Below are 12,719 nucleotides of genomic sequence, written 5' to 3'. Positions count from 1 at the left end.
AGAGGGGAAGGGTTGGGGGGGGGGTGTAGAGAGGGAACAGTGGCCTGAAGATCCTTTGCCGAGAGAAAGAGGTGGGGGGATGGTGGGTGTGTGTCTGGGGGTGTAGGTGGTGGGGAGCCAAAAGGGCTGGAGTGGGAGGATAGAGAAATAGAGAGGGGGAAATGAGGAGGGAGAGCTGGGGGGGAGGAAGGGGAAGGGAGAGAGGGGAGGGATAGAAAGGAGAGACAATGACAAGTAGGGGCTGGCTGGGCACTCACCCATGCCGACAGAGATTGCCATGAGCCATGGCCATTGTTTGAGCGGGTCTCAGCACAGGACCCGCCGGTGGGTTTCCGAGTTTTCACCACTCAACTATAAACTGCTGTGTGGTTTATTTAGAAATGAGAGTATTTACACATTTTACTGTATTTACACCCACTGTTAAACGGCACCCAGGAGATTTTCATCACACAGCCACAAACTAGCAGGCAGAGCGGTTCCCTGAAAACTGACCTGCTCAGTCATAACACTCCAGTAAACCTCAGCTTCACGTGTCCAATATAAAACGTTGCTCAAACTGTGACCTGCAGAAGTGTAAAAACACTTTAGGGCCATGTTGTTACGGCGGGCAGGAGAGAGACGGTCTGTGTGTTTAACAAAGTAAATGTCTATTATTAATACCATACAGGATAAGCCAATTTTGAAAAAGGGGCACTTAAATGGTGATATTATTTATTTATAAGTCCTGTACACCAGTTAATGGAATTGGCGGCCGGCTTCAGATCCACAACACAGCTTGAGGTCCACTTTGCAGTAATGCACATGCTAAGAGAGGACCTTCCCAGTAGGGTCTTTAAGTGTCAAATATGGGTCAGTCTGCTTGCATTGACCTGGGGGGTGGTCAGCAGCGGAGAGAAATTCAGCTGTTAAGTGATGCCAACTCAACCATCGGCAAATTCCTCTAAGCATCTACTCATGCTAAGATGCACGTCCAAGTGCAGTGCTTTGCCGGCCAGCACTGCTCTGGCCAAAAAATCCATTTATTCTTGTCATGAACTATAAACTAGACCCAAGCAGAGTTGAAACTGTTGTTAACGCTGTGCTCTTAACTTTTTACCGTAACAGCTGCAAGACTTTTTGAAAACTCTTTTTTTTTTTTTTTTTTCCTTTTGGACAAACTGGTTCTGCTTCCTTAAAGTAGTTTGAAGTGAACTGTTAGCACTGTTACTTATGACCCGACAATGTTTTCTTTCATACTCTATCATGCTGCACTTCATTTAAATATATTTAGTGTAGCAAAATGTCCAGATTACTGTCTTTATGTTTTCCTGAGCGTCTTTCTGTCTTTCGCAGCTTTGATATTCATTGCAGCACAGTGACATAAAATGCACAGCTTTAGATTTTAAACACGTCTTGATTGAACAACTTTAGTTTCACTCGGCAAATTATGTCATCTTGCATCTGTATCACCCGTGGCGTGTTATTACACTCTTGTGACATATTTTAGCACTGTTCAACCAAGAATGGGGTATTATGATTGCTCCTCTGATCCCCACCTCAACTCCCCATCCTGCCTTATATCCCTCACAGGAGTGGCGAGGCCCCCCTGAGCTGTGTGGTCAACGATAGCCCGGCAGAAACGAGCCCCGAGTTGCAGCGCTGCATTGAATGGCTCCAGGCGTACTTCAGTGAGCCGCAGACCGCTGGGAGTCTCCCGCTCCCTGCCTTTCACCACCCCGCCCTGCAAGGAGGTCTGTCATGGATAAATATTTGCAGAGCCATGACTGGGATCAGGCTTTCACTCTTAATTGTCAGTTACATCACTTACACTCACTGGCTCACTGTGTTATAATGAAGTATTTTATGGCTGAGAGAGGGAGAGAGAGAGAGAGAGAGGGAGAGCGAGTGAGAGAGACAGAGCAGAGGAAAAGCAAGTGAGTGGGTGAGCGAAGGAGAGAGAACAGAACACAGAGCTGTAACTTGGTTCAGTAATCTGTGGCAGCTCTTACCACGCGTGTTAGTCTTGGCAAGCTTTTCCATGATTCTTGGCACATTCTTTGAAACTGATCGAATTCCACTCTTGACATTTTCAGACAGGAAGCTTTTTTTTTTCAATGACAACATGTGAATGGTGGTAAAGTTTGAATGAGCTTATTGTTGGCTTGACCAGTCACCTAGGGCGAGTAAAACGAAAGCACCCCCAAAAAATGGACAATTAGCGTCTTTTCATCTGGTAGTTATGGCTGCAGAGTGAATGATTGAGGGCACCGAGGATAAAAATGAGGAATTAATTATCCCTGGCGTTTTTGTTTGGTGGAAACAAACAATGCTTGCGGCCTGACAACTCATTTTTGAAATCCTAAACTTATCGCACTCATGCCATTTTCAAAACAATTACCGGCTATTTCTTTGTCACACTGAGACGCTCATTGCATTTTAACTTAAAGATTTCGCAGAAGCACTCATTTAGACCCAGAAGCACACCTACACAGAGAAAAAAAATAACTCTAATATATGCATTTAACAATTGTGCCTCTCTTCCCCTGCAATCAGGCCTTAGTCGCTCTCTAATTTCATGCAGATCTGCAGTGCTTGAGTGATGGCATTTTCAATGAGCAGGTACTCCATCGAGACCCTGTATACAGCTATGAGTCCCACGCTCCCGCAAAGGCAATGCAGAAATACATCAGGACCAATTACGATATCAACTTTCAGTGTGATTCCCTTCGCCACCAAGTGCTTGTGTACCAGCCCCAGGCTCTTTCAAATCGCATCTCATCTGAAGTCTTTGGGGTTTTAATTAAATTTCAGGATAGATGGAATTCTTCATTAGTACCTGATCTGAATAGGTGATTGTGCTGTGTTCCACCTCTCTCCCTCGCCTGTTGTTTTGGGGCTCAGTAAATACAGGGTTTAGGCTTGGATTGCTCTCAGTAGTCAGAACCACAGGCCATGCCAGTATAAAAATGTTAAATGTGAGCATCAAGAGTATTTGTCTTTTGAGGGAGGAAAATAGAAGGTTTTCCTTTTTTTTTTTTGCTTGTTGATTCACAAATATTAAGGATTAGTTTTTACCTTACTGCTGTACAAATTCCTACTCGATCTAGTCATGCAGCTGCCGCCTGCCTTGGAAAAAAAAAATACAAGTTTAATCAGGTCATTACAATCTGTGACAAGCAACTTTTGTTTGCTCAGTTATCTTGTGGGAGAACCTGAACGCGACAGCGCTCTCGCTGCACTTGTCATGTAATATTGAGTTGTGACCTTCACTTGAAGTGTTGCCATGTTTATTTACACATTTCTGACAAAACAAGCCACTTTTCATATTAGCTGTCACGACATACCTGAGCAACAGAGGTGACATGAAAGGAGACACGAGGTGCGGTTTTCTATACTGTCTGACTGATTGTCATGCGCAACATCACACGTAAGTTTGGTCGTCAGAGGTAGAGGAATGGCGAGTGCGTGCGTGTGTCCTGTGCTCGGGGAGCTTGTGCGTGTGTGTGTGTGTGTGTGCGCGTGCACTCGCCTTCGCCCCCCTCAGAAAAACACAGACACCATCATGAGTTCTTAAAACGATGCATATTCTTATCTCATTAATTATACATCCATATGTAACAGACGAGAGGATCTTAGTCTCGGTAAGCGGCACAGGGAATATGCGGGGAGGGGGGCCAGGCAAAGGGGGGGAAGGGCGCTCTTCAAAGCCCAAATGACTGTGTTCCTGCAGGAGCCTGAACCTCCCCCTGTGCACAGCGCAGGGCGAGATGAGACACTCACCAGGACTCACCCCTGTGATGTGGAGAGGAATTAGGGAAATGAACGTTTTCAGAATATCGAATAATCAGAGAATCATCAGCACCCCGTCAGCCTTCAAAAGTATGGATCCCTCAAGACTCAAGAGACACTTTGACTGGGAGTCAAAGTCTTCCCTCCCATTAGACACAAAGGATAATGAGGTAGCTGCATTTCCACTATTGTCTTTTTATTGTCACAGGCATGTATGAGGTGACTGTCAGCTGGAAGTCATCTCCCCCAAATCTATCATTATCTGGGCTAATGGAATTCAGTTTATTGTTTTTTTTTGTTTTTTTTTCAAAATTGCTCTCATATATAAAATTATGAGCAAATCAATCATACATGTCAATATCTTCATAATCACTAGATCGGTTCAATTTTACCCTGGATCAATCTGTCTCAGCCTCTACAGTGGCCCTATCACCTGGCCTCATGGTAGGTAATGACCTGTGACATAATTATGGGATGTCTGTAAACATGTAAGTGGTTCCTCTCAACTTTTATTTAAACAATTGACATCACTGCACCCCGATCTAAAGAGGGTCCTGACCCCAGACACACCGTATTAGGCTCTTTATGAAGTATGGGGCTAGGGGACTGCTCTCCAAATCATTGGCTGGTCACCTCGAGTGACCCGCATGAAGTCTCTGTCACTAACACTGATGAGGGCAAAGTTCTTTAACCTCTGCAATGGCAGATAAAAGCGCAGGCACTTGTTTTTGTCCAGAACTGTTGGAGATGTGAAACCTTCCAGGAGAAACAGCTGCTCGGGATTTATTAAAGGTGTAAACAGCCCTGTAGCTTGTTGCTCGATCTGCTCGTAGGCAAAAGCGCTCAGCAGCGTCTGCTGGCGTGACTTTGGTTGTTTGTCAATAACGTTTGCATCAGTGGGGATTTGTCATAGCCATAGTCTGGGCAAGTTGTCATCTACCCACCAGTGACAAAGCGATATCAATATGTACCACGCACATCATGTGGCCAAATCCGAGCTTTATGAGGGAGAATAATGCATAAAAGAAATTTCAGGGGTGTATCTTATCTCCTCATAACATTAAGTCTGTCTGCGTAAGAGCCCGTCATCTCGTTGACAGCGTGATTATTACCTGAAAAATTATTAAACAGTACCTACGGGCCTTGTTCAAGACAAAGAACTCACATGGGTGCGCATCAATCAAATATATCCCCTTTAGGTTTTACACTTATTCCCCCCAGTTTAGGCAAATTGCCTTGTTCGCGTGGCTTTGTGTAGCGGAGAGTGACTATAAGGTAGCGAGGGAGCCTGGGGAGCAAAGGATGTTCACTCTGTAGAAGAGAGACAGGGGTGTGACATGTTTTCACACAATGCCAATTTAGAGGGATTTCTCATAGATCACTTGTCATGTGCTCTCTTAGACCATATAAATGAGAGAGAATGGGAGATCACTAATTGAATTTTCATGACTGAGTATATGTATATACTAGAAGAATGTCACCCCCTCTTGATAACGAGACCATTGTTCCCCATCTTGTACTCTGTGCAAAAAAAAAGTGTTGTTCGCTTGCTACAAAAGCTCAGTGCATCAATGTCTTAAGGTTTTCGAGATGCTTCAAACACTTTCCCCTCTTTTTCTTTACCAATCAGAGCTACACAAACATGCCTCTCAGTCACTGCCTGGTAATCCAGAAAAAAAGATAATGCTACTGCTAAAGTGCTAATGAAATCAAAGCCGTTAATGTGGTCGGTTAAGCTGCGGATGATTTGAAGAATTCCGCCATTTAAGTGAAGATGATATAATGAATCTACTCTGAATAGAAAGCAATTAAAAGGACAAATTGGTCTGATTAACCTCAAAGTCATCCCACTGCCACAAATGGTATGCAACATTCAAATTATTATTATTAAAAATCTGGAGCAGATTTGCAGTCTTTTTGGCCTCTCTTAATCCTTTTAAATGAAGGAGCGAACTTTTTTAATTTTAGCTGTGACCTTTCAAAGCATAACCTAGATTTTTCTGCCATAGAAATAATTTTCTCACATCTGCTTCTGTAGCATGTTGATACTAGTTCTAAGGTCAAATTGGGGGACTTCTATGTATTTAGTTGTTTTAATGAGTCTTGTAAAGGAGAAAGAGGGAGCCGTGCAGAGCCCTTTTGAAGAAGAAGTGGACCTCGAACACGTGGTTGGACCTTACGAAAAACTATTAAGTGGATCAAAATGTTGTGCTGTGTCAAACTTTTGATTTAAATTCAAAACATCAGTTTATTTCAAAGGAGTAGGAGCTACATTGTGCTAAACTGTTGTCTTGTTGCCTCTCAATCAGCTGTCTGAGTTTGATTGATTAAATGAGGAACTCTCTTTCCTCGGTTCTCTCTTTCTGTCTCTCACTCTTCCTCTCTGTCCTCTGCTTTGTTGCGAAGACGCGTTCACCAGCCGTGTGCTGCAGGTACTTCTGAGGGATGTGAAGTTTGGAGAGACGGTCTCGTACAAACGCCTCGCTGAGATGGCGGGAAACCCCAGAGCGGTGCGGGCTGTGGGAGGGGCCATGAGGAGGAACCCGGTGAGTGTGGCTGACACTGATTGACAGGCTTCTCCCTTACTTACTTTATTTAGCCAGATAGAGAAAGTAATTGTTTTTATTCATTTTGAATGACTGCTGCACCTGAACCTGCATTTTGTGTGCAGACAATAAAAGCTGCCTGTAGTCAGAAGTTCATAAGTGATTATATAAGGGCAGTAAATAAGGAACTGGAGACTCCATGACATCACTTACAGTATTAAATATAGAGCTGCAACGATTAGTCGATGAATCAATTCCAGAGAAAATGTATTCGGAAACTATTTTGATAATCTGTTAATATTTGAGTGACTTCTTAAAGCAAAAACTCCTATCATTCTTCAGTTAAAGCTTCTAAAATGTGAGGATTTTATATCCCTGCAAACAGAATATCTTTTGGAGTGTTGATTGTAAAAATACATAAAATCGTCACCTTGGAAACTGTGATGGATAGTTTTCATTATTTGCAGATTTTTTTAAAAATAGACTAATCGATGAATCGAGAAAATAATGGTCAGATTAATCCATAATGAAAATAATCATCGGTTGTGGCTCTAATTAAATATTCTTAAATGTAACTTAGATTAACCACACACAAATTGGAAATAGAATTAAATCTTTTGCATCAGTATTTTATGCTGTAATTGCATATCAATGTTAGATAGATAGAAATACAGATAAACTATGGTTAAATTATGATCAAATAATCACATAACACTGAAAAAACATAAAAAGTGGTAATATATAGAATGATTTTCAGACCGTTAGTTGTGTTTTCTTTTTTGAAGGAAGCTCCACAAGAGTTTTCCAATAAAATAATTAAAAACAAATCTTCCTGATGCAGGATATGTAATCTAAACCGTAGGTGTGTTCGAATGTGCAAAATAAACGCCTCCCTCTGAGAATGGCTCAGAAGTAGAAGTCTACCTACAGCACAATTTTAAGCCCACACCTTTTGTTCCTGTTCTCTCAAGTCTTTACTGTAGATGTTCGCTGCAAATCTCCGATTCTTGTAAGAAACCTGGCCCGCATCATTTTGCCCATGAATCCACTGTGTACAAAATGGAGGGCTAGAGGGCAAGTGGTGTGTCTTCTTTTGATCAAACCCTTTGATCAAAGCCCGTTTAGCTCTGCCCATGTAGTGCTGTGGGCACCACCGGTGTGCTCTGTGAGGCAGAGAACACTTCTTGTACAGAAATGCAGCCAGTGAGATGTTCTGCCTCATATGTGCCGAAAAATATCTCATCTTAGTACTGTGCTTTTCCTCTGACGTTGTTTTTGTTATTAAAGTCGGAAGAAAAAGTCATTTAAAATAAAAGTAATTTTAAACACAGAATAAATGCAAATAAACCATAAAAAATAACATTTGTGTGTTTTATAACTACGCACTACTTTCTCCATATACTTTATATGTTACATTAGCCAATGGCATTGCTTCTGGATGGCTGTATAATACCGCTCAGTCTCATGTTTTACAGACATTTCTTTCCTTTCGTCAGGGAGGCTGGGAGCCTGAGCCCTCAGCTCCTGATACAGATCCAGAGTCAGATTGTCAGTGTCAATTACTTGTCAGTAGCGCTGCTCCACTCAGGCTTCAGCTGTGAAAAGCTCAGTGTGCTCAATCGATCCTCGCCTCTCTGTGGCACTTCTTCTTCACCAGGATTTGAGTATTGATAAGCCTGGTGTAGTGCTCTTTTCCCCCCAAGTGAAGAGGCAGATCCGAAGGCCTTGAGGGTACCCTGCTCTCCCTCCAAACCCGGGGAACAGTATTGATCGGAATACTCGAGCAGTATTTCTCTGTCTGCAAGGTTAATCTGGGGCTCGGAAAGTTTTATTGCTGTTGATATGGGAGCGGGTTTAATGATGGATTTGAACTGAAACACACTGCATGTCCAACTTTTATATAAAAGGCTGGAGGTGCAGCCATCAACTCAGGATAACTTGGTTAAATTGTAGGTATACAGTCACAATGCAGCAGCGGTTGTGTTGTTTTTTTCTGTTTAGAATAACGGTAACAAAATGAGGGCAACATTAAGAATATATTTTAAAAGAAATAATTGCTGTGATTCACTTCAACCATTGCCACTCTTCTCTGAATTCACAATGATCGAAGTGTTTTAGGCTTGCTTGTTTAATCTTTCTCCAGCCATTTAGTTTACAAAGAACTCGGGACCCCCCTGGCAGTCGTCTGCAACAAGAGTAAACGCTCCACCGACTTCCTCTTTTTAATGATCACAGGGTTATCAGATCTTAATGTTGACACCCTCTCGATTGAATATTCATCCTGCTGGTGTTTTTGCCCATTAATTTTTGATTGCTTCTTTGCTTTACACTATTAAAGAGTAAAAAACATTTATACCCAAAGACTGAGCCATCACCCTGAATGTGGATTTGTGCAGGATCAAACCAGACACTTCTGGTGTGGCACTTTGTTTTCATGCAGTGCATGAACATAAAAAAAGGCAAAAAATAAAAAGAAAGTGCAGATTCATATTTTCTGCACGTTGGTTACTTTTAAGTCAAACGTTTATGCGGTAAATCAGAGATTCTTTAATACATAATACATATCTACTATCAACACCTCCAACTGTTGTGTTACTGTGATAGTAAATGTCAACTTGAGAATAAGAAAGCAGTGGATTTTTAAAGCTCCTATCTGTATTTTTTCAAATATTATTTTTTTTACTAACAGATCGTAGTTTTGTAACAGCACTCATCCTTTGTGGACTGTATATTTAAAAACTTTTGCAACCACCTTCCTGAATTTATAAATCAGCAAATCATTTAAAGAAAACATTTTTAAAGCGTCTCCATTTGCGTGTAAAAATGTTCTTGCATAATATTTGCAAAACTTGCCCACGTGTTTATTTCCTCTGAGTTGAATTACTCTCTCTCTCTCTCTGCCTGTCTGTGTGCCAGGTTCCTCTCCTCATCCCCTGCCACCGAGTCATTTCTAGCAGTGGACAGAGTGGGCCGTACATGAGCGGCAAGGGCGACCATCTCAAACAATGGCTGCTCACCCATGAGAGGCAGAGAGGGGAAGGCTAAAGCATGACAGAGGCCAACTGTCCTTCATTCAGTACACACACACACACACACAAGGCCAGTATTTTTTTTTTAAGGACACAAAACAGGGCCATAAAGTTTAGCGTGCTTGGCACACACTGTGGAACAACTGGAGGTACTTGTAGATATTCAGTTTATACTCCTTTTTTTAAATCTAAGAATAGAGTTGCTGCATAGTTAATGTGATACAGAGTTGTTGCAGAATTAGAATGTACAAAAATAACTTAAACAGAGAACAGTAGGAATTACAAACATATGCTCCCGTGGGTCTCCGCTGCGTTTGCCAGATAGTGCTGGAATGGTTTTTCTAAAGAATTATTATTCCCTTAAAAATATGTCTCTTGCATTGTTGTTGTTGTTGTTGTTTTTTTTTCCTAAGCAGAATTAGTCTTTGTACCTCTCGTTGGTTTTTTAATTTCCTGCCAAGTGAATGCTTTGTTCAACATCCAGTGATAAAGGCTCTGAATTTTACTGCTACAAAGCTTTGTAGTGAAGCATTTGTTTTGTCTTCATTTAGATCTCATTGTTTGCTCTCGCCTTATAATCCACCTAGAGTGGAGATGTCTTATGCATTATATACTGTACTTTTGTTACATTAGACATGTTTAAATAAATACATTTCAAAATGACAAATCCTGCCTTTTCATCATTTTAATTGTGTTTAATTTTAAAATTGATTTCACGTAGCGTTCACTCAGTTCAGCTCATAATTAATTATGCTGTATGTCTTCTCTCCTCGCTGCAGCTCTCTGTATGTCAGAGCTCCTTTTTTTATTTCTGAGTGGTGTTTTCCATTAGAGGGCAGTACAGAACGGGAAACAGAAAACAACATTTCAACCTTGAATTCATCCTGCACATTTTATCTGTGACTTAAATGTTTATATGTTATTTTATTTTCATCACAACTCTGTTTAATCCCTTTGGGATGAATTATTCTTTCTTTAAAAAGACTATATGGAGAGGGCAGCAGTGGTGGTGTGTGTTTAGAAAAATCAGTTACTCTAATTGAATATGTTGTGTACTTTTATTTTCCACATTTCCTCATGGTGATCTGTTGTAACATTGACAGTTTGGTCTTTTCCCCTCTAAATTCTTGATTCTCCTAACTGTCTAGTGCAGCTCCAGAGTGACCCTTACTTGCCTTACTAGTTATTCCTCTTCTGGTTCAGCCCAGGTAGCCTAATAATCCACCCTCCAAAAATAACCTCGGCTCTAACCTTTGCAGAACCAATTCAAGTGGCCCGTTCACTGAATACATTTGAACTTTGCTGCATTTTTGAATTTCTTATCCGATCAGCTCTGTGCGGCTGTCTTGCCGTGCTGCTGGACTCACTTACTCTGCCGTTGGAGCACCATCGCAGCGTAGATGTTGAGGCAGCAGACAGGCAGATGAAGAATGAGACTCAGTCTGTGGTTTCACAGAGGGCTAATGATGCCTGTGGTGACTACAGGCTACAGTCAGCCCCCTAACGAAGGGAGCTGTGACACAGCCACAAGGGGTCCCATTTAAACCAGGCGCACTCTGAAGTGCACTGTAAGCACCCTCCTTTTTTGCTTGTGGCTAAGTAAATTCCAAGGAATGCTATGAATTTAGCAACCAGAGATACTGATGTCTGTAGAGTTCTGTGGCTGATGGTAAAAAACAAGTCCAGCATCAAAGCTTCAGACGTGCTGCCAGTAATTGGCCACATAATTGCTTACGGACCCGAGGAATCTCTTTAAAATATTTCACACCTTTTATTTTCTCCATTCTTACATTTCTGTGCCATTTTTGTATTTAGAAGTATTAGTAGTCATCTTATCATTATGTCTGTATTATTTTGTGGTTGTATTTTCACCATGTGTACCACTTCCGTATCATGCTGGCTCCGAGATAAAAAGGAATTAGATTAAAAGAGGCTGAGACGATCTCATCATCCGCACTGTTAATCTCTGTGAAACCTTTAATTTTGGCCTAATATCTGCCTCCATTTCAGAGAGAGAGAGGCTTCATGAGTGCGTGTGCTGCATGCTCGTGCGTGTGAGTGTGTGTGTGAGAGAGCATGTGGCCATGCGTGTTGGTGTGTGCACATGTGTATGTCCATATGTGTGTGGGTGAAGTGGATGATATTGAGTCTGACTTCATAAATCACCCAGACACTGATAAACTCCCCATGCACCCACACACCGCTAATGGGCAACCCTTAAGGAGTGTGAGTGTCTCGTGCGGCGTTTGATTCAACATTTATTAACCCCCTCTCACACACACTCTCTTTCACATACGACACACACTCATTTGAGCCCCAGAAAGAGCGAGGATATGGTTGGTGGCATTCGTAGCCGTAGTGCAGGGTTTTGACCTGGCCAGGCTGTATTAATCATGGCCGATAGTAGTAAGATACATTTTAGCTTATACAGCCACAACAACAACAACCCCTGCATTTCCTAACATTAGTTTCCTTCTCATAACTTATATCCTGTCTCCAACTCCCCACTTCCCATCTCATATCCTGGCACCCCTCCTCATTATAGAACAATTTTCTGCCCCCACATCAAATACAAACACACTCTGTGCTTCCATCTCTTGCTCTTCATACATGTCGGCTCATAATTCTAATGTTATCACAACCTGCACCCCTCGGTACGAGCGCAGGCTTAGCGGGGACCCTGCAGAAGTTAATCCTGCAGCCACATCAGTGATTCATAAATAGCTGCTTTTATTCTTCCTAAGAAGTTTGTACGCTTAAAAAAAGGAAAAAAAAAAAGAGGGAAAACTTTTTGGAACATATTAACTGAGCTGTAAGCGGTGCACTGCTACTGGGAAGCCAAAGGAGTATCCGGCATGCAGATAGGAAGTGTCCAACAGTCAGTCAGACAGATAGACACAGGGATAGATAGCTGGATAGACAGACATTAGACTGGGGCTTGGCTGCACTATCAGGTTTCCTCCCCCTCTGTCTGTCTGCCGGGACAGCCTGGCCTCGGAGGCCCTGACACCGAGGCACCGCGCAGCCAGCCACGACAGCTGCCACAGCAGCATCTAATACCAACACACTCCACGCTACGCCACAACTACAAAGAGAAATATCATTTCAAACATGGCATACTTTGATGCTCTTGTAATGATCTTTGTGTTTTGAGAGAGAAAGCGGGTGGATGGAGGATTCGTATGGTGCCTTTTTCTTTTTGTTTTTGTTTCTTTAGAACAAAGAGACACCCCCCCCAACCCCCTCCACATGAGCAAGTTTAGGACAGTGGTGATGAGAAAGAGCAGGATTAAATGAGAAAGTAAAAGAAACCCTAAGAGGCATCAGCATGCAAGTGTGTGCATGTTAGTAACCTTGTATCAGTGTGTCATTGTAA

General features: G+C 42.1%; 1 protein-coding gene across 4 annotated transcripts in view; it reads left to right on the top strand.

Moving 5' to 3' along the window:
* Nucleotides 1-10,006, top strand: part of mgmt (O-6-methylguanine-DNA methyltransferase) — a 20,140-nt gene extending 10,134 nt beyond the window's left edge. For all 4 annotated transcript variants that reach the window (XM_035663600.1, XM_035663601.1, XM_035663603.1 and 1 more), the window contains exons 3-5: nt 1,570-1,730; nt 6,175-6,314; nt 9,231-10,006. In XM_035663600.1, coding sequence (XP_035519493.1) covers nt 1,570-1,730; nt 6,175-6,314; nt 9,231-9,359 — 430 coding nt within the window. In that variant the 3' untranslated portion in view covers nt 9,360-10,006. The remainder of the gene's footprint in view (nt 1-1,569; nt 1,731-6,174; nt 6,315-9,230) is intronic.
* Nucleotides 10,007-12,719: the final 2,713 nt, after the last annotated feature.

Source organism: Morone saxatilis, unplaced genomic scaffold (genome assembly GCF_004916995.1).
Source record: "Morone saxatilis isolate NCDOM2014 unplaced genomic scaffold, NCSU_SB_2.0 Contig19, whole genome shotgun sequence".
Lineage (NCBI taxonomy): Eukaryota > Metazoa > Chordata > Actinopteri > Moronidae > Morone > Morone saxatilis.
Note: the sequence above shows the minus strand (reverse complement) of the source record. Positions and strands in the feature narration are given on the sequence as shown.